Raw genomic sequence first — 21,635 nt, 5'->3', positions numbered from 1 at the left:
CACTTGGAGCTAATTCTGTCAAGTCAAATGCCAGAACTACCTGGAGAGTGCATAATCGGGGAATGAGTGTGGCCTACAAGGGAAATAGTGGGCACCTCCTTCGGGGCTACCACTCATTGGACAGCACAAACACCAGGACAGGGGCAGGGGACAGGGGTACAGAAGGGCACCTGCCAGTAGGTGTGTGGGCTGGATAGTAGGTTGGTTGGGTTGAGCTGGGCTTCAATGCCCATCGACATGTGCGAGAGCTAAACAGAATGTGGGACAGACTTGACAAGCCTGCAGTGCGTACTGGCAAGCATGGGAACCAGGTAGGGGGCAGAACTGGTGGGGGTTATGGGGAGTCGCCCCAACCAGGCTGCAGCTCCAACCGGTTTGCGTGAGGACCGAGTATGAAGTGGGCAGGATCGAACTGGACTACAACACCGGTTGGTTCATGAGGAAGACAGGGCTGGAAACAGAATGAACCCAGCAATCCCAACGACCAGCATGAGCATAAGCTGATTGGTGTGACGGATGATGTCGGACTCTGTACTAGCAAACTCGCGCAACAATCAGGCATGGGATCATCTCAGATGAAGTTTCTTTGGAGAACCCTCCAACTGAACTGCTGATCTTAGAACCCCATCCATGAAGAGACTGTCAGCCAGTGGATTGTGAATAGGATTTGTTGTGATTGGAACTGAGAGACTGGCAGCAATCCAGAACTGATGAACTATCAAAACTGTATGAGCAGGACCCTCAGAGCGCGCCTCCCATTGGGGATCTGGGATGGGTGGGAGGTTGGGTGGGGCTTTTCCCTTTGTTTTTTTTCCTGACCCCAGATACAGGGTAAAATGATATTGATGTGGAAACAATGGTATTACCCACTTTCACCCTGTAGCCCTTGACACTATGTTCCCTCATCAACTAAGTAAGATTATTAAAAAATAATAAAATAAAAAAAATAAAAAAATAAAAAAAATAAAACATGTTATTTTATGTTAATACATAATGTTTATTGTCCTAAAATTAATTAATAAACTAAATATAATTTTAAAATTTGGGTTTCTAACATGATAAATATCAAGCAGTTCTTCACTATCAAAAATTTTAGGTGCTGTCGTCATGGCATAATAGGTTGGTTAAGCCTCTACTTGCGATTGAGGCATCCCAGATGGGTACTGGTTTTGAGGCCTGGCTGCACCCTTCCTCATCCAGCTCCCCACTAATGTGCCTGGGAAATCAGTAGAAGACGGTGTAAGTCATTGGGCTCCTGCACACATGTAGGTCACCGGAAAGAAGCTCCTGCCTCCTGACTTTGGATCAGCTCAGCTCCAGCTGCTGCAGCCATTTGGGGAATGAACCAGTGCATGGAAGATTTCTCTGTCTCTGCTTTTCTCTATAACTCAGCCTTTCAAATAAAAATAAGTAAATATTTTATAAAAATAAAAACTTATGGTATGTAAGGGGATCCTGAGACCATTTTCTTTCTAAAGATTTATTTATTTATTTTGCATTGGAAAGTCAGATTTACAGAGAGAATGAGTGACAGAGAGAAAGATCTTCTGTCTGCTGGTTTATTCCCCAAATGGCTGCAGTGGTTGGAACTGAGCCAGTCTGGAGCCAAGAGCCAGGAGCTTCTTCTGGGTCTCCCATGTGGGTGCAGGGTCCCAAGGGTTTGGGCCATTCTTGACTGCTTTCCCAGGCCACCAGCAGGGGGCTGGATGGGAGATGGAGCAGCTGGGACACAAGCGAGAGCCCGTATGGGATCCTGGTGCATGGAAATGAGGACTTTAGTCATTAGGCTATTGTGCCGGGCCCGAGACCCAAAAATTCAAAAATCCAGTCTAATGCATTGTATTTCTATAGGATTTTTCCTCTTTTCCCCTCCCTCTTTGCCTTCCTTCTTTCTTTTTTTTCCTTCCCTACTTGCCTCTCTGTCTGTATACCTCCCTCTCCTTTTCTGTTTTATTTGAGAAGCAGAGGGATAGGCTCAAATGTTCACCCCTCAGATACCTGCAGTGGCTAGGTTGGCTTGACCTAGGTTGAGTCAAAGCTGGGAGCCAATATCTAGGTCTAGGTCTCCCACTTGGGGCACGTGAATCCTTGAGCCATCACTTGCCTCCTAGGATTAGAATTAGTAGTAAACTGGAGTCAGGAGCTGGGTAGTGAACCCAGTTACTGTGACCTGGGATGTGGGTGTCTTAACTGGTTTCTAAACTGTTAGACCAAGTGCATACTTCTGTAATGTATTGTGTATTTTATCCTATAATTTCTGTCTAGGTAAATTCTACACCTAATTGCTGGCATTGATTTAGAAAACATTTACTGATCATCTTATAAAGAGCCTGATTCTTTGCTTGTCAGTGTGGACATGGCATCAAGCCCTGGTAGAGAAAACACATTAAATAGACAATTGCAGTATAATATGGCGATATTATTAGTAGCACCTGAATGTTGTAGAAGTAAAGGCTACTGTGAGAGTCAGCAAAGAGCTACTTGTCCCTCAGATACACATGCACTCACAAATGTGGACACAATGGTCTTACCCACTTTCCTGTAACCCTTGATCCTTTATTCCCTAATCAACTGTGTAAAGTTTATCAAAATTTAAAAAATCATTAAAAAAGAAATAAATATTTATTCATAGAGAAAAAAGAGCTACTTGTCCACTTGTCAATATAGGACTGGCCAGTAGGATTGAACTGTAGTTCCTGTATTTTATTCTTCATAATCTGACAGGGAAGGTGACTAAGGTCAGCAGAAGATGAAACTGTTCATTTTTGCTGCTCTAGGAAGAAGGAAGAATTCTGCAAATGAATATCTGCTTTTGGCTTTAAGCTAGGTGTTTTAACAGATGCAGTGTTACTTAATTCTCACAAAAAATCTAGGCATCAGATTATGCTCATTTTGCAAAAGAGAAATTGGAGATTCAGAGAAATTAAACAACTTGTCCAATGTCATGTGGTTTATAACTGGTGAAGATGAGAATTTTGACATATGTGTTCTGACTCCTAGTCCAGGGAATCTTTCATTGCAGCATAAATATGTAGCTAAAAGGGTGACTCCCCTAAGGTGTTTCCAGATGGCTGTGGGAAACCTTGCCAGCCTGGAATGTGTACAAGAAAATAGCAAAGGTCTCAGGAAGGAAGGGGAGACAGCTTGGAAAATGTTTGGTTGAAAGAGTTATTTGTGAATTTTTGATGACTGAAATTTTCTGGTCAGGATTCTATGGCCATATTGGACATTAGGCTTTTGTACTTTCAGTCGATCTCTTTAATCCTTTTCTATACCTGATGAAGTCAGAAGCAAAACTTGCCTGTCTTTTTGATCAGGTACAGAACAGAGCATGGTGTTTGAAATGCAAACTTCTGGGAGACAGACTGTTAAAACATAGGGCAGTGGTACCCAGCCTGGAGAATCGAGGTCCCTTGAGCTTTATGAACTGTTTCCATTTATTTTTAAAAAATGTATTTGTTTCATAAGCAGAGTGCCTGCTTTAATTCTCAAATGTATGCAACAAGCTGGGCTGGACCAGACCTAAGCCAGGAGCCTGGAACTCTGGGACTCCTACATAGGTTGCAGTACTCCACGCACTTGGGCTATCACCTGTATAGGAGCCTGGATAAGAGTGAAGGCAGTTGATTCTGTGCACTTTAATATAGGCATCACAAGTGACAGTTTAACACTTCTTCACCACAGTGTCTGCCTGTATTTTCTTATTATTAAAAAAAGGCAAAAACAAAACAGAAAAACAAACTACTAGAAGTTATACTTTACTTTAGATCCTGTTTGTGGATATAGCCAATAAAAACATTCAATTTCTTTCCTTTAAGTCATTAGAAAACTTTTTTTTGAAAGAGTTATTTATTTTTATTGGAAAGACAGATTTACAGAGAGAAGGGGAGAGAAAGATCTTCCATCTGCTGGTTCACTTCCCAAGTGGCCACAACAGCTAGAGCTGAGCCGATCCAAAGCCAGGAGTCAGGGCTTCTTCTGGGTCCCCCAAGTGGATACAACGTCCCCAGGCCTTAGAGAGTCCTCTACTGCTTTTCTGGGCCACAAGCAGGGAGCTGGATGGGAAGTGAAACAGTTGGGATACAATTCGGTGCCAGTATGGAATCCCAGTACATGCAAGGCAAGGTCTTTAGTGATTAGGCTCCTGCGCTGAGCTGTTTTGTTTGTTTGTTTGTTTTTTATTTGAAAGGCAGATTTTACAGAGAGAGAAAAAGAGACAGGGAGAAAGAGAGATCTTACATCCTCTGCTTCACTCCCTAAATAGCCTCTACAGCTGGAGCTGGGCCAGTCTGGAACTAGGAGCCTGGAGCTTCTTCCAGGCCTCCTACGTGGGTGCAGGTTCCCAAGGTCTTGGGCCTTCTTTCACTGCTTTCCAAAGCACATTAGTTTACAGGGAGCTGGATCAGAAGTGAAGCAACCAGGACTTCAACTGGCATCCATGTGGGATGCTGGTACTTCAGGCGGAGATTTAACTTACTATGCCACGATACTATACTAGAAAAGTGTTAATGCAGTGTGATAAGTGGGCTTCCTATGATCTTCTAGAATAGGGGAGTTGAGTTCAAACAATGACTATGGACCAAATATAGACAATTGCCTGTTTTTGTAAATAAAGCCTTATTAGAGCACAGACTTACTCAGTTATGTTTTATCTATGGATACATTTCTGCTACAATGACAGAGTTAAGTAGTACAATAGAATTATATGGCCCATAAATCCCAATTTATTATCATGTGGCTCTATTCAGAAAAAGTAGCTAACCCTTAGTTTAGTTTTCTTTCTTTTTTTTTTTAAGATTTATTTATGTTTATTGGAAAGGTGGATATACAGAGAGGAAGATCTTCCGTCCGATGGTTCACTGCCCAAGCAGCTGCAATGGCTGGAACTGAGCCAATCCAAAGCCAGGAGCCTCTTTCCAGGTCTCCCATGAGGGTGCAGGGTCCCAAAGGCTTGGGCCGTCCTCGACGCTTTCCCAGGCCACAAGCAGGGAGCTGGATGGGAAGTGGGGCTGCCGAAACTAGAACAGGCGACTGTATGGGATCCTGGCGCATTCAAGGCGAGGACTTTAGCTGCTATGCTATTGCGCTGAGCTCTAGTTTAGTTTCTTTTTTTTTTTTTTAACATTATATTATTATTATTATTTTTATGATACAGTTCCGTAGGCTGCTGGCATTTCCCTGTCCGCTCCCCAATTCCCTCCGCCCCACCTAGTTCTTCTATATCATTACTAAAATATAGTTCTTCATACACAGTCATATGTCCATCGTTGTGGGCATGGACAATGGCAGAGAGTCCAGCATCCTATTGTCAAGATATAGTAAACAGTTTCATTGTAAGTCCATCTTTGTCTGGAAGTAGAAATGCATGCTACATTGTATACTCACATCTGGATGTTAGTCTCCATTTCACAGCTACTGTACATCCCCTTAAATGAAAAGTCATAATACAAAATCAACAATAGAAAGAAAAATAGAAATTTACAATGCTATGAAGTTAAATGACATGTTACTAGACATGTGGGTATAGGGGTAAAAGCATTTGGCCTATTTTCTGCTGATTTTTTTCTACCTGTATTAGCAGGGAGCTGATTGTAAAATAGAGTGATGAACCAGATAGATATATTCTATCTTGATGTTGCAGGCAAGGCTTAACCTGCTGTATTACAATGTGACCCCTCCAAAATTTGAAGAATTTTTATGTCTTGAATTTAAGTCATTGATCCATCTTGAATTGAGTTTTTTCTATGGTGAAAGACATGGTTCTATTTTTTTTAAAGATTTATTAATTTTTATTGGAAAGCCAGAGATGCAGAGAGGAGGAGAGACAGAGAGGAAGATCTTCTGTCCGCAGATTCACTCCCAAGTGGCTGCAATGGCCAGAGCTGAGCTGATCTGAAGCCAGGAGCCAGGAGCTTCTTCCAGGTCTCCCACATGGATGTAGGGTCCCAAGGCCTTGGGCTGTCCTCAACTACCTTCCTAGGCCAAAAGCAGGGAGCTGGAAGGGAAGCAAAGCAGCTGGGATTAGAACTGGCACCATACACACATCCCAGTGTGTACAAGGCGAGAACTTAAGCTGCTAGGCTGCTCCGCCAGGTCCAGAATTTTTTTGAAAGATTTATTTATTTTTATTGGGTAGGCAGATTTATAGAGAAGGAGATACAGAGAGAAAACTCTTTTGTCTATTGGTTCACTCTTCAAGTGAGTGCAATGGCCAGAGCTTAACTGATCCAAAGCCAGGAGCCAGGAGCCTTTCCGGGTCTCTCATTAAGGTGTACGATTCCAAGGACTTAAACTGTCCGCCACTGCTTTCCAAGGCCACAAGTAGGGATCTGGATGGGAAGTGGAGTAGCTGGGTCATGAACCAGCACCCATATGGGATCCCGGTGCTTGAAGGGAAAGGATTAATCAATTGAGGCAATGCACCAGGCCCATGAACTGTTAGAGTGTTAAAGCATTGTCCATGAGTGACAAGAGTTCAGCACATTCTCCATACAGTTAAAGGCTGGATGTGCAAGTAGCTGGTTAAGTGCCTGTGTAAGGAAAGAGATTCTAGAAATTAAGGATGCCAACACAGGTTGGTAATAAAGGCGAGGTGGCAGCTCTGAGTTATGTTTTCCCTTGCTGTTTCTGTACAGAGTTTTGCCGGATTGACAAACCGCTGTGCGACAGTGAAGATGAGAAGCTCAGCTTTGAGGCAGTGCGAAACATTCACAAATTGATGGATGATGATGCCAATGGTGATGTGGATGTGGAAGAAAGTGATGAGGTGAGCTTTTTCCTTCTAGGGTTCTTGTTTGTTTCAGTGTAGAAATGCACCTGAAAGTTTCCTAAGTACTTTCTGAGGGATGTTCTCTTTCTAGCTTGTTCACTGGGAACTCATCCTTGCTAGGGGACCTGGCTTTCAGCAGAGCAGCCTTTTATAAAGCAAGCCTGTTAGAGTGCAGACTTCAAATATGCTGGATGGACTCCTACTTACTGCTGGCTGGTGGGACAATTCTGACTGCACTGTATTGTTTGGGAGAGAGGGATCCCTGAGGTTGGTGTGTTTGCTTCTCTCCATCCTTAATGCAGTCCTGCTGTTGATGGAGGATGACAGTGTATCCTCAGCCCGATGATGTCACATAAAAGAGAAGGCAAGACAGAGCCTGCCTTCTGGGAATGCATACTATATTTGAGAGAAAGAAAAAAGTCCTACAATAACCCTTCCAGATGACAAGCTTTATTTGTTAAGAGCAAGTTGAGTGGTCCAGATAGTAAGAGCTAGAGGAACCTCTATTAGGGCTGGGGAATGTCCAGCCTATGTGCCATATAAAGCTCACAAAATTATTTGATCTGACCCTTCCAAAGCAAATATAAGCAACACTTAAAGTTCAATAAACCCTTAGTCTGGAGTGGTGGCTTAGTGAGTAAATCCTGCATGTACTGGGATCCCAATATGGGCCCTGGTTCATGCCCCAGCTGGTCCACTTCCCATTCAGCTCTCTACTTGTAACCTGGAAGGGCAGAAGGGGACGGCCCAAAGCCTTGGGACACTGAATCCATGTGGAGACCTGGAGGAAGTTCCTGTCTCGAGGCTTCAGATCGGCTTAGCTCCAGCCATTGCAGCCACTTGGGGAGTGAATCAATGGACAGAAGATCGTTTTCTCTGTATTTCCTCTCTGTGTATCTGCCGTCCCAATAAAAATAAATCTTTTTTCAAAAAGTTCAGTAAATCTATGCAGGCTTTTAAAAAAATTTATTGCAAAGAGAGATATATGTATGTGTGTGTGTGTATAAATATATATATATATATATATATATATATATAGAGAGAGAGAGAGAGAGAGAGAGAGAGAAGGAGGAGAGACAGATAGAAAGATCTATCATCCAATGATTCACTCCCCAAGTGACTGCAGAGCTGTGTCGATCCAAAGCCAGGAGCAGGAGTTTCTTCCAGGTCTCCCCCAGGGGTGCAGGGGCCCAAGGCTTTGGGCCATCCTCGACTGCTTTCCCAGGCCACAAGCAAGGAACTGAATGGGAAGCAGGGCTGCTGGGATTAGAACCAGCGCCAATATGGGATCCTGGCGTGTTCAAGGTGAGGACTTTAGCTGCTACGCCACCGCTCCAAGCCTGGCAGGGTGTTTTTAAGTTGATGATTTTGTATGGCCATGAATGATGTTGTGTATATCCAGATGGTCCTTGGTAGAAGTGGCAAAGTCCGGTTATTTTTTTAATCTATTTATAAAAGATTTATTTATTTTTATTGCAAATAAAAGAGAGGAGGAGAGACAGCGAGGAAGACCTTCTGTCCATTGGTTCACTCCCCAAGAGGCTGCAACGGCCAGAGCTGCGCCAATTTGAAGCCAGGAACCTCGAGCCTCTTCCGGGTCTTCTACATGGGTACAGGGTCCCAAAGCTATGGGCCGTCCTCGACAGCTTTCTCAGGCCGTAAGCAGGGAGCTAGATGGGAAGTGGGGCCGCTGGGATTAGAACCGGCATCCACATGGGATCCCGGTGCGTTCCAGGTGAGGACTTCAGCCCCTAGGCTACCGCTCCAGGCTCTTATTTTATCTTTTGATTTTACTGCATCTCTATCTCAACAGAGTGCAGAGTAAAATGCTATCAAGTGTGGAAAAAAAGATGTAAAGTTTGTTGATTTCAAGCTCAGTTGAGCTAGAAATCTGGTGAAACTATGAAGTTATACCAATCTGTAGTAGTGCTGTAGTGTATAAGGGGGGAAATCAGCCTAGTCTATTTTCCCTACTAGTTTAGCTGCTTTTGATTTGCTTTTTTAAAAAAAATTCTTTTATTTTGGTAATCTTTACATAGTTGATTAGGGCACAAAGGTCAAGGGCTACAGGAAAGTGGGTAAGACCATTGTTTCCACATTAATAATATTTTTTTTTCTGTATGTGGGGTAAGGGGAGAGATAATGGGAAAAGTTCCATCCAGCCTCCCACTCATCCCAGGTCCCTGATGTGGGTAATGCTCCTAGGGTCCTGCTCGTGCAGTTTTGATAGTTTAATAGTTCTAAATTGCTGCTAATCTCACTGTTCCAAGAATGATGAAATAGCTGCAGAGTCCACTGGCTGACATAATCTCTTCATTGTTGGGGTTCTGAGATCAGCAGTTCAGTTGGATGGATCTTCAAAGAAACTTCGTCTGAGGCGATTCCAGACCTGATTCTTGTGTGTGCTTGCCAGTGCAGGGTCCAGCACAGTCTGTCGTCCCAATCAGCCTATGCATATCCTGGTTGTTGCAATTGCTGGGTCAGTTCTGTTTCCAGCCCTGTCTTCCACGCGAACCAATGGGTGCTGCAGTCCAGCCCGATCCTGCCGACTTCATACTCGGCCCTCATGCAAACCAGTGGAAGCTACAGCCTAGTTGGGGTGACTCTCCATAACCCCCACCAGGCCTTTCCCTACCCTGGCTCCCATGTTTGCCAGTATGTACTGTAGACTTGTTCAGTCTGTCCCACATCCCATTTAGCTCTTGTACATGCCAGTGGGCATTGAAGCCTAGTTCAACCCAACGAGTCCTACTAGTCCGGCCCACACACATACTGGTGGGTGTGTTTCTGTCTAGCCTAGTCCTGGTTTTCATGCTCTCCAGTGGGAGTGGTAACCCAAGAGGGAGGTCCCCACTATTTCCTTAATAGGCTACTTCCACTCCTGGATCATGGACTCCTGGAACATGGACAGGTGGTTCTGCAGTTTCACTTCACAGAATTAGCCCCAGTGCCAGGCTCTGCCAGCTGATGCTGCGGCTAAGCCCAACCAACCCTTACCCACTCTAATTTTTGCTTGCACCAGTAGGAGCAGTTAACCCAGCCTGGCTTTTCCCTGATCTAGCTCATATGAGGCCCACAGGTGTTGTAGTCTTGCCTGGTCTGGTCTGCCCCTCCAGCAGGAGAGCCCTCCACACTCCTCCTACTGGCTTTGCCCCCTCTGTCCCTGGGTCTTACGTGTACTAGCTGGGTGCTGTGGCTCAGTCTGGCACAGTCTGCCTTTCTTTGACATTTGCCAGTGGGTGTTGTAGCCTGACCTGGCCCAGACCACCCCTAATTCCAGTTGACACTGGTGAGGGCTAAAGCCTAGCCCAGTCCAGCAGGCATCCAATCCCAGCCATAATGTGCACTGGTATGTGTTGCAACCAAACTTGGCTCAACCCACTCTCTGTTCTGGTGCTCGGATTCGCTAGTGGGTGATGTAAACTGCCCCTGATCTATTCCAAATGTATGCCGGTGGGTATCTTTCTCTGGCCTGGTCTGGGTTGCTCACTATTGTGGTTCTTGCACTCATCTGTAGGGACTGTGACCTGCCAGAGGAGTTGCCCAGGCTCCTTCATCAGAATCTCTCCCTATGGCAGATCTTGCACATACTAGTGGGTCCATGGGCCAGCCCTACCTAGTCCACCTCCTGTCCTGGCTGTAACAGTGGCCTTTCCTGACTGGCCTTCACCCATTCTGGTTCTTACTATTGGATGTTTCAGCCCAGCCAAGGCTCGTCCACAACCAGACACTGCTCACACATGGCTCAGCAGGGGCAGAGACCTAGCCTAGGCAATCCTACTTCTACCCAGGTTCTCCAGAGCACCAGATGGTACTGGAGTCTAGCCCATCCTGGTGCGTCCAGTCCCAGTCCACACTTGTGCCAAGGGAGACTGTAGCCATATCCAGACCAGAACGCAGCCTCCACTCTAGCCTCTACACTCACCAGTGGAAACAATCCAATTAGGGTGTCTTCTTAGCTCCCCAGTCGGGCCTGTTCCCAGCCATAGATCGTGCACATGCCAGTGGTTGCTCTGATCCAGCATGGCATAGCCCCTCACCTGTCTTATCCTTTGCCTGCAATGCTGTGGCCTAGTATCCCTGGCTCATGCAGACCAGTCGGTGTAAGAGCCTTGAAGGGCATCACCTGTGCTCCATCCTGATTTCTGTTGTTCCATGTGAGTTAAAGTTTGCTTAGCCCTGCCCGGTCTGCCCCCTTCCAGTTGCAGTTCAGCTCACCCCACATCCTGTTTTAGGATGCACATTCGGGTGCTGCTGCCTTGACCTGCCCTGACTGTTGTTGGTTCCTTTATCTGTAAATGATGGCAGGTTCCGTGGTCACACCTAGCTCAGCCCATCACCACCCCAACTCGTTAGCTAACCAGTGGGACTTGTATTTCCACGTGTTGGGCCCACACTTCGCCCAAAGAATCTACGCCCAGATCTGGTTCCCTTGTGTGTTGATTAGCATCTTGACCCTGCCAAGTGTGACCCATCCCCTATTCCGCCACTGTCAGGTACTGATACCTAGCCCAGCCAGATAGGACCCCATCCATAGCTTTCATGTGGACTGGTATATGGCAGTCAGTGATGCTCTACACTAACAGCCCATCTCAGGATTCCTATGTGGGTTGGTGAATCAGTCTGACCCAAATAGAACTTATGGACTCTCCCCTCCAAACCCTCAGATCTCAGTCCGCATGCTTGCAAGCAAGTTCCATGACCCCATCGCTAGGAATTACACAGAATTTATCCCTCACCTACACTCACACTAGCCTTATCCCTGAATGTGCCTAGGCAGCAATTACATATCCTAAAAACCCTAGAGCTCGCTGCCAGGCGGCCATTAGGCAGAACCTGGCTCCCAAGGGTGCCCAAAGCCTAGGACTCTCTCACCATGTGGTGACAGTGTCCTTGGGCCGAGTCCTGGGCACTGGGTCTGACCTTACTCGCATACTCTCCGCAAGCGGGTCGCCACCACTGCGGAGGGCTGCTGTCATCCAAGCCGCCAAGGTTGAACTCCCACCCACTAGTTTCCTGCTGCCACAAGGTGGTGGTTGCAGGGCGTGGCTAGAGACTGTAATCCCATCCCAGGATTCCCTTATGGTGTATTCAACATGGGGGAAGAAATTTCTCCGGCCTCCCAGCAGCCAGGATTCGGTCACGATGTGGCAACGGTACCCGTGTGCTGAGTCCTGGGCATTGGATCTGACCTGGCTCGTGTACTTTCCACAAGAGGGTCACCACCACTGTGGAGGGCTGTTGTCTCCTGAGCCACCAAGGTCAAATTCCTGCTTTTGATTTACTTTTTAAAAATATTTATTTGAAAGGCAGAATTAGAGCAAGAGAGGGAAAAAGAGAGAGAATGAGAGAGAGATCTACTGGATTACTTCCCAAATGACCACAACAAGACAACAACTGGGACTAGTTCAGGCTGAAACCAGGATCCATGAACTCCAAATGGGTCTCCATGGGGGTGGCAGGGGAACAGGTGCTTCAGCCATCTTCTACTGCTTTCTCAGACACATTAGCAGGGAGCTGGAGGAGTCAGAACTTGAACTAGCACTCTGATAGAGAATGCTGGCATCCCTGGTGACTTAATGTGATGTGCCACAACACTGACCCCTACCTTTGAGTTTTTATTTCAGTTTTGAATTTCATGTTGTCAGGAGGATTTAGAACAGTGAGACCTGACTGATCTTACATGGTTAAATGAAACGAAAGATGGAATATACGTTAACTATTAAGTGAGGAGCATTCAATTCAGTTAAATAATACTGATTAAATATTATCCCTGAGTGCTGGCACTGTGGCACTGCAGGTTAAGCTGTGGGAGTGGCATCCCATATGAGCTCCAGTTTGAGTCCTGGCTGTTGTGCTTCTGATTCTGTTCCCTGCCTATTTTCCTGGGAAAACAAAGGGAGATGGCTCAAGTGCTTGGGCCTCTACCACCCATGTTGGAGACTTGGATAGGGTTCTAGGCTATTGGCTTTGATCTAGCTAAAACTCAGGCATTGCAGCCATTTAGAGAGTGAATCAACAAATGGAAAATCTCTCTGTGTCTCTCTGTAACTATACTTTTCAAATCAATAGACTAATGTTTTTTAAAGATTTATTTATTTTTATTACAAAGTCAGATATACAGAGAGGAGAGACAGAGAGGATGATCTTCCATCCGATGATTCTCTCCCCAAGTGAGCTGCAACGGGCCGGTGCTGCGCTGATCTGAAGCCGGGAACCTGGAACCTCTTCCGGGTCTCCCACGCGGGTGCAGTGTCCCAATGCATTGGGCCGTCCTTGACTGCTTTCCCAGGCCACAAGCAGGGAGCTGAATGGGAAGTGGGGCTGCTGGGATTACAGCCGGCGCCCACATGGGATCCCAGCGTGTTCAAGGCAAGGACTTTAGCTGCTAGGCTACGCCGCCGGGCCCAATAGACTAATGTTTTAAAAAGTATCTATGTGGGTTGGTGTTGTAGTATAGTGGATAAAGCTACCTCCTGCAATACCAGGATCCTGTATGGCTTTGATGTGAGTCCCAGCTGCTCCATTTTTGATCCAGCTCTCTGCTAATGTGCCTGCAAAAACACTAGAAGATGACCCAGGAGATTGGACCTCTGCTATCCACATGGGAGACCTGGATGAAACTCCTTGCTGCTGGCTTCCACCTGGCCTACCCCTGGCTATTGTGGCCATATGGGGAGTAAAATTAGTGGATGGAAGATTGAAAGATCTCTTTTTCTCTCTTTCTCTATCTCTGATTATCTCTGTAACTTTGTCTTTGAAATAATTATTTAGAGAAATATATGTGTGGTACATTGTTCTAGGTATGGAGATAGACTAGTAAATACAGCCTGTGTTTCTATAATTGATTGTCCAATCTCATAATTTATAGCCTAGTGAAGAAACCTTACCCTAGAGGAGACTTGGGTAATGTAATTTCTACCTTCCAATACATAAATGGAGAAATTAGACTAAAATAACTATGATTGATAGTAACCATGAAAACCACAGCACCTACCTATAATTTATTGTATTCTTTCTGTATGTCTGACACAGTAAAAAGCTGTTTGCATAGTTATTCTTAATTTTTTAAAGTAAGCTTATGAAGCTTATGTTATTAACTGAGACTGAAGTCTTAGAAAGGTTAAGCATTTTGTTCAGGGACACATTGGCTATGTGCTCAAATCTGATTTCAAAGCTCATGCTCTTAAGTACTGTTGTATATTTTCCTATTCTAAGAATGGAACCAGGACCAATGTGGAGAAAGGAAAAAAAAGCATATTCTTCTAGAATGAATAATTGCCTAATAGAGCTAACTTATAAAAGAGGCTTCCTTGGTAGATAGTGACCTCTCTGTAACTGTAAGTGGGAAAATGAACCATACTGATTGATCAAGAGAGAATTGTTCTGTCAGAATGAGCCAGATAATTTCTTAGAAGTTCAAAGAAGGAGAAAAAGTATTTTTTTTTTGAAAGAGTATTTTCTTAAGGAAAAGTAAAATTTGGATAGAATGGAAGGAGTTGGACTTCCTCAGTAGTGGAGAGCTATGTGTAGTGAGGAGGAAGGAGGAAGGAGGAAGCACGGTGAGTTGTTTGGTTAGACAGATACTGTGGTAGCAATCATAGAACAAAAAGTTGAAAAGGAAAGTGGGATCAAGGTAACCAAATTGAGATATGTTGTCTTGTTGAACCAGGCAGTGATAAGTTCTTGGGCAAGGACCTGACCACCATAAAAGTATCTGAAGTTTTTGTTACATCTGAAAGTGTCACTGAGAGTCAGAGGACCAAAATTTTAATCGTCTGTGGTGAGAATAGAGTCATGTTCCTAGTAGTGAATGAAGCTAGAGGTGTCCTGGTCATTGTCCTGGGTCCTAGCCACAGCATTGGAGAATAGATGGCCTAATAATTAAAAAGGTGATAGAGTTCAAAATCTACAAACTCTTGGATATTTTTGTTATCCACTCCTGATTTTTTTCACATTCTGCAGAGTTGCTTTGTCAATGAGGGGAAGAAGAAAATGTTCTTTTTAGAGGAATGTTACCACAACAAAAAACCCATCAGCACAAACTGTTCTAAAATAACACAAAAGCTGTCACCCCATTCTTCTCTGCACTGGTGGTGAGCTGTTCTTTTTCAGCACAGCTTCTGCCTTGCCTTGGCTTCTCTTCTACTGCTCCCCCTGCACCCTTAGACCTCTTGTGGCTAGTGAAACCTGCTTGTCTGGGTTTTCACAATTAATCACAAGCCACTGTCTTTGAGAGAGAGAAAGAAGCAAAGTGTGTGTGCTTCCCGTCAGTCTACACATATGTGAGACGGCCTTGCAGTTCAGAATCGTAACTAGAAAGTTGGGTAGATACTTCAGGGCTTAAAATACAGAGTTATGGTTGCTAACAATCCAGGGATGAAATCCTGGGTGCTGATCATGAAGGACCTGAGATTTTTCTGACCTATCCCAAAGCATTGCTGATTACTCAAGAACTTTAGTAGAAATATGCAGTGATGTTCTATAAACACTTGATTTATTCAGTTTCAAAACAATGAAGCTTTCAGATAGCTAATCTGAACTGAATGACCTACTTTGGTACGAGACATTTTTCTAAGTCATTTTTGAAGTTTAGTTTTATTCCCTTATATGGTGACCAGAGTGTTTACTTTCTTTGTGTGAATCAATCTTCATGGCCTGTTACATTGGTACCCTAGGACTTAGGTTTCTTTGTGTACTAACTGATTGCTTCCTATAGTTTCCTCTTCTTTGATTCATTACCATTACTAATTGCTCTTTTTACTGTGAACTGTGAAAGTAGTTACAGTTACTTGGGACTCAGCAGGCTTATATAGAAGATATATAATTGTTTGTATTTGGCTGCTTAAGTGCTTCTGTTCTATATCAGAGATTGGGTATTGTGGGCCATTCAGATGTTCTAGAAAGCACCAATGGTGATGGCATGTTGCAAAGCTGGAAAGAGGTTCTACCATGCTGGCTATACGGGAACTCATGACCTAGGGTTCTGTTTAGACCTCTGGTAGGAACACTATCAATGGGATTTGCTACTAGTGAGGTGATACTGTCAGGTTTTCCTGACAGTCTAATGTGGGAAGAAATAGGATCTGCCTACAACCATTGTCCCCTTGATTGGACTGGGCTCTTGGGAGATCATGTTTTTTTTCTTTTCTGGACCTTACATGGGCGACTATGGCATTTGCTCAATTGTTAAACAAATTTCTAATGGAAACATATTATATGCCAGGCACTGTTCAAGAGCTAGAGATTCCATAGTGAACAAAATAGGTAAGATTTCCTGCTCTAAGGATGTGGCATCAGTTATTAAATGATATATGTTTTTTTTTTAAAGATTTATTCATTCTTACAACAAAGTCAGACATACAGAGAGAAAGAGAGACAGAGAGGAAAATCTTCCGTCCGATGATTCACTCCTCAAGTGAGCTGCAACGGCCGGTGCTGCACCGATCGGAAGCCAGAAACCAGGAACCTCCAGGTCTCCCACGCGGGTGCAGGGTCCCAAAGCCTTGGGCCGTCCTCAACTGCCTTCCCAGGCCACAAGCAGGGAGCTGGATGGGAAGTGGAGCTGCCGGGATTAGAACCGGCGCCCATATAGGATCAAGGCGAGGACTTTAGCCACTAGGCCACGCCGCTGGGCCCATGATAATTTTTTTTTTTTTTTAAACTTACTTGAAAGGCAGAAAGGGAGGAAGAAATATATTTTCCAACTTTGAAACTAGGTACAATTGTGATCAGATTATCATTGGTTGGTGGCCTTTCTCTTTTTTTTTCCAAAGTAAAGTGGTGATTAATGATTTCTACCCTTGCAAAGCTGTTGTCAGATTAGGTGAAAAAAATACTGTTAAAGGTTCCCAACAGAGAGGTAGCATCCCAGTCAGAATGCTGGCTTAACTTCCAGCTACTCTATTTCTGAACCAGCTTCCTACTAATGTGTCTTGGGAGGCAGCAGATGATGTCTCGAGTGCTTGGGACTTGTTACCCACATGGAGACCCAAATGGGGTTCTTGTGGCTCCTGAGTTCTGATTGGCTCAGCCTTGATGGTTGTGGGTGTTTGGAGAGTGAACTAGTGGATGGAAGATTTCGTTCTTGCTCTGCCTTTCAAATATATGAAAAATAAAAATGAATAAACATTTTAAAAAGTCCCCAGCACAAATTTAGAACTCAGAGAACTTCATAATATGAAACAAGCTACTCACTTTTAAAAATATATAGCAATATTTGGACAGAAACTTCACCACAGAAGATAAATGGATGACAAATATGAAAAGATGTTCAATAAAGATAGCTACTAGGAAAATGCAAATTAAAGCCACAGTGAGATCCCACCACATACTTGTTTGAATGGCTCAAATTTAAAAGTAGGGCCCGGCGCAATAGTGTAGTGGTTAAAGTCCTCACCTTGCCTGCGCCAGGATCCCATATGGACAACAGTTCTGTGACCTCGCTTCCCATCCAGCTCCCTGCTTGTGGCCTGGGAAGGCAGTTGAGGATGGCCCAAAGCCTTGGGACCCTGCACCCGCGTGGGAGACCCGGAAGAGGTTCCTTGCTCCTGGCTTCAGATTGGCTCAGCACCAGCCATTGCAGCTGCTTGAGCACTGAACCGTTAGACAGAAGATCTTCCTCTCTGACTCTCCTCCTCTCTGTATATCTGACTTCGCAATAAAAATAAATAATCTTTAAAAAAAAACAAATTTGAAAGTGGACATTGCCAATTGTTGGATTAGAAGGAAGGACTGCTAGAACTTTGGCTAATGAACATGCAAGATGATACAGCTACTTTGGAAAAATTTGATAGTTTCTGATAAATTTAGACATAGTTTATGATATGTCCCAGTAATTCCAGGTATTTATAATGGACAAAACTGAACATAAGCCAAATGTCTTTCAGTATATGAGTATATAAATACATTATGGAAAATTATTCAACAATGAAAAGGAATGAGCTACTGATGCACACAGTAAAATGAAGCTCAAAGATAATATGTTGAGTAGAAAAAGCTAGTCCCCAAAATTATGTTGTACATGGTTCCATTTATAGGATACTATAAGAAGGGCAAAACTAAAGGAATGGAGACTAGACAGTGGGTACTAGAAGTTAGGAGTACATAGAAGATTCAGTTACAAAGGGGATTTCCTTTGTTCAGTTTGTGGAGGTGACTATAGAAATATAAGTATGTGGGCCCAGCATTATGGCTCAATGACTAAATCCTTACCCCGCAAGCACCACGATTCCATATGGGCACTTGTTTGTGTCCCAACTGCTCCACTCCCCATCCTGCTCTGTTTCTGGCCTAGGAAATAGCAGAGGATGGTCCAAAGCTTTGGGATCCTGCACCCATGTGGGAGACCAAGAAGAAGCTCCTGGCTCCTGGCTTCAGATTAGCTCAGCTCTGGCTGTTGTAGCCACTTGGGGAGTGAACCAATGGATAGAACATCTTTCTCCCTTTCTCCACTTCTTTCTGTAAATCTGTTTTCCAATAAAAAGAACTACATCTTTTTAAAAAGAAATTTGATTATGTACCAAAGCTCATTGAAATATATATTTTAGTATTTGACACCTAATTTGAGCTCAGAAAATGTTACTTTCTCTTTCCCCTGTATTTCCATGAAAGTGATCTGTATCTGACAGTTGTTATTTCTATGTTTATTTATTTGTTTCTTTCACCAAATTGTAAGCCCCTTTATAGCGAACACTGAGCGCCTGGCTCAATGGTTCAATGGCTAATCCTCCCCTTGCAAGTGCTGGGATCCCAAATGGGCGCTGGTTCATGTCCTGGCTGTTCCTCTTCCCATCCAATTCTCTGCTCATGTCCTGGGAAAACAATAGAGGATGGCCCAAAGGCTTTGTGCCCTCCACTCGCATGGGAGACCTGTAAGAAGCTCCTGGCACCTGGCTTCAGATCAGCTCAGTTCTGGCTGTTGCAGTCACTTGGGGAGTGTACCGGTCGATGGAAGATCTTTCTGACTTTCCTTCTCTCCATAAATCTCATCTGCCTTTCCAATAAAAATAAAATGAATTTTCAAAAAGAAAAAGAACAGTGAACTAACCTGGTTTGTCATTTTCCCCTAGTGTTCAGCTTAGCCTATTAAGAATATGTGCCTAGGGCCCAGCGGCGTGGCCTAGCGGCTAAAGTCCTCGCCTTGAACGCGCCCCGGGATCCCATATGGACGCCGGTTCTAATCCCGGCAGCTCCACTTCCCATCCAGCTCCCTGCTTGTGGCCTGGGAAAGCAGTCGAGGATGGCCCAATGCACTGGGACCCTGCGCCCACGTGGGAGACCCGGAGGAGGTTCCTGGTTCCCAGCTTCGGATCGGCGCGCACCGGCCTGTTGTGGCTCACTTGGGGAGTGAATCACCAGATGAAGGATCTTCCTCTCTGTCTCTCCTCCTCTCTGTATGTCTGACTTTGTAATAGAATAAATAAATCTTTAAAAAAATGAATATGTGCCTAGGGGTGGGAGTCCAGCCTGACACCGCAGCGTCCACGTGCCATACCAGGGTATCTGGGTTTGAGTCCTGGATGCTACTCCTGGGAGTCTCCAGTGATTTATCAAGTACCTAGGTCTCTACCACCCACATGGGAGACCTGGATTGACTCCGGACCAGTCCTGGCTATTGTCACCATTCAAGAGGTGAACCAGTGGATATGAGTTTTTTATGTCTCTGAAATAAAGAGACAAAATTTACTTTAAAAAAATTTATATCTAATCACTTTGTTTAGGTGACTGACCAATGGTATAGCAGTATGGTATTGTCTGAAATGGCAGTCCTGAGTCAGGATTTGTTCACATATTTTGAGGGGTGAGAAAAGGCAGGTCACAGTATGAGCTCAGTAAACTACAGGTTTCACTCAGTGGTGTCTGGCAAAGACCTTGAGTTCTGGAGTCACAGACCTGACTCTGTCGCTTACCAGAGGTGAAAACTTGGAGAAGTTACACAATGTCTTGGTTTCTTCACTAGAAATTGTAGAATTAGTAGGTACTTCATAAGGTTGTTGTGGAGATTAAATGAAGAAGTTATTTAAAGCCCTTAATATAATGCTTGACATGTAAGAGAGGCTAGATAATTTTTGTGATCATTATTATTACTGATGTAGGTATCATTGTAAAGAACATACGTTTTGACGTGAATAGGCCTGTATTTAAAACTTGGCTTTGCCATGTATTAGTTTTATAGTCTTAACCAACTTCACCTCACTGAGTTTTGATTTTTTCAGCTGTTGGGGAGGGTGATTCTTTGTAGAATTATTGTGACAATGCAATGCATGCAAAGCTTCAAGCACATGCAAAGCTTCATGCCTGGCACATGAGAGGTGTTGAATCTGTATTTTTTCCCTGGCTCAGTGAGATGGTACAGATAAGTGAGTCTAAGCCTGTTTAACGAGAATTCCAAATTGGTGCTCTCATCATCCCATATCACCACAGCATTCAACTCTAAGAGCCAATGCAAGCAGTGTGGCCGATTTGACTAGGGCCAGGATACTACAAAAGGTAGTTTTGTTTTTACCCTAGTGGCTGGTAATAAAGGAAGAGAGTGTGATAGAGTAGGGTTATGCATTTCTAGGGACTATGACTCCTTTGACAGCTTGTTAATTGTCTTACCTAAGCCTGTGTACTTCATTATTACTATTATTATTTACAGATTTAGTGTTTTTTTATTGGAAATGCGGATTTACAGAGAGAAGAATAGACAAAGAAAAAAATCTTCCATCTGCTGGTTCATTCCCCAAGAGGCCCCAGTGGCCAGAACTGAGCTGATCTGAAGCCAGGATCCAGGAACTTCTGAATCTCCCACGTGGGTGCAGGGTTCCAAGGCCTTGGGCTGTCCTCGACTGCTTTCCCAGGCCACAAGCAGGGAGCTGGATGGGAAATGGGGCTGCTGGGATTAGAACTGGTGCTCGTGTGGGATTCTGGCATGTTCAAAGCGAGGACTTTAGCCACTAGGCTACTGTGCTGAGCCTGACAGTTTTTTAAATCAAAAATTCCTTTGTTGTGGGGAGCTGCCTTGTATGTTTTATGATGTTTAGTAGCATCCCTAGCCATCACAACTGATGTCAGTATCAAACCTTGCTTCACCACCCAGTTATTTAGTCAGTTGCCCTGTGGAACAAAATTGCCTGGAGTTGAGAATTACTAGCCTAGACTAGATATTGTTTCCTCTAAGAAATCTTGTTTGTTCCTCTGTAGTGGGAAGTAATTCTTCTTCTCTCATGTTCCAGAGTCCATTTTGTGGCCCTCACATTTGGCAAGTTGCTGTACTCAGCATTCTGATTCCTTGGCCCCTCCTTATCTGACCAGATTGTGAGTTCCTCTCGGGAGCAGTAGTCAGGTTTTATTCATCATTGTTTCTCCCTCTAAGCGTGGCACAGTGGCTTACACATAACGTCTAAGTTAAGTGTTCTGAATTTGAAGGCAAAGAACCTGTCTTGATAATTATTTTGTGCCCCTTTGGTTGCTTCCCTAAGACCAAAATATATTTGACTGGTAAATGGTAGGAGGACTTGGAGTTCTCTTCAGGATAGAAGGTGAGTTAGTGTTAGGTTGTTTCTCAGGAGGTCATTGGATATGGGCTCTAGACATATTAGTGTATGATCTGGGTATTTGATCTCAGATGCAGCTGTGTAGCGTGTGACCTCGTAGTCTGATTCTTCTGAGACCCAGGCGTGTTAGTGTATGACGTGGGCGGCTGATCTCTGGAATCCCCTGTTTTCCTCTTTCTGTGCTTGAATTATGTGGGGATTCTTGATAGAGATCAAATTACTCTCTCTCTGTTTAAAGACTTACTTATATTTTTTTGAAAGACAGATTTACAGAGAGAAGGAGAGACAAAGATCTTCCATCTGCTGGTTCACTCCCCAAATGGCTG

At 44.2% G+C, this 21,635-nt stretch overlaps 1 protein-coding gene across 5 annotated transcripts in view; it reads left to right on the top strand.

Annotated features, from left to right (window-relative positions):
* Positions 1–21,635, top strand: part of STIM1 (stromal interaction molecule 1) — a 231,922-nt gene that overhangs the window by 119,833 nt on the left and 90,454 nt on the right. For all 5 annotated transcript variants that reach the window (XM_036496198.2, XM_004589939.3, XM_004589940.3 and 2 more), the window contains one exon: positions 6,636–6,766. In XM_036496198.2, the coding sequence (XP_036352091.1) occupies positions 6,636–6,766 (131 nt within the window). The remainder of the gene's footprint in view (positions 1–6,635; positions 6,767–21,635) is intronic.

The sequence above is a fragment of the Ochotona princeps genome, chromosome 4 (assembly GCF_030435755.1).
Source record: "Ochotona princeps isolate mOchPri1 chromosome 4, mOchPri1.hap1, whole genome shotgun sequence".
In the NCBI taxonomy this organism is placed as follows: domain Eukaryota; kingdom Metazoa; phylum Chordata; class Mammalia; order Lagomorpha; family Ochotonidae; genus Ochotona; species Ochotona princeps.
Note: the sequence above shows the minus strand (reverse complement) of the source record. Positions and strands in the feature narration are given on the sequence as shown.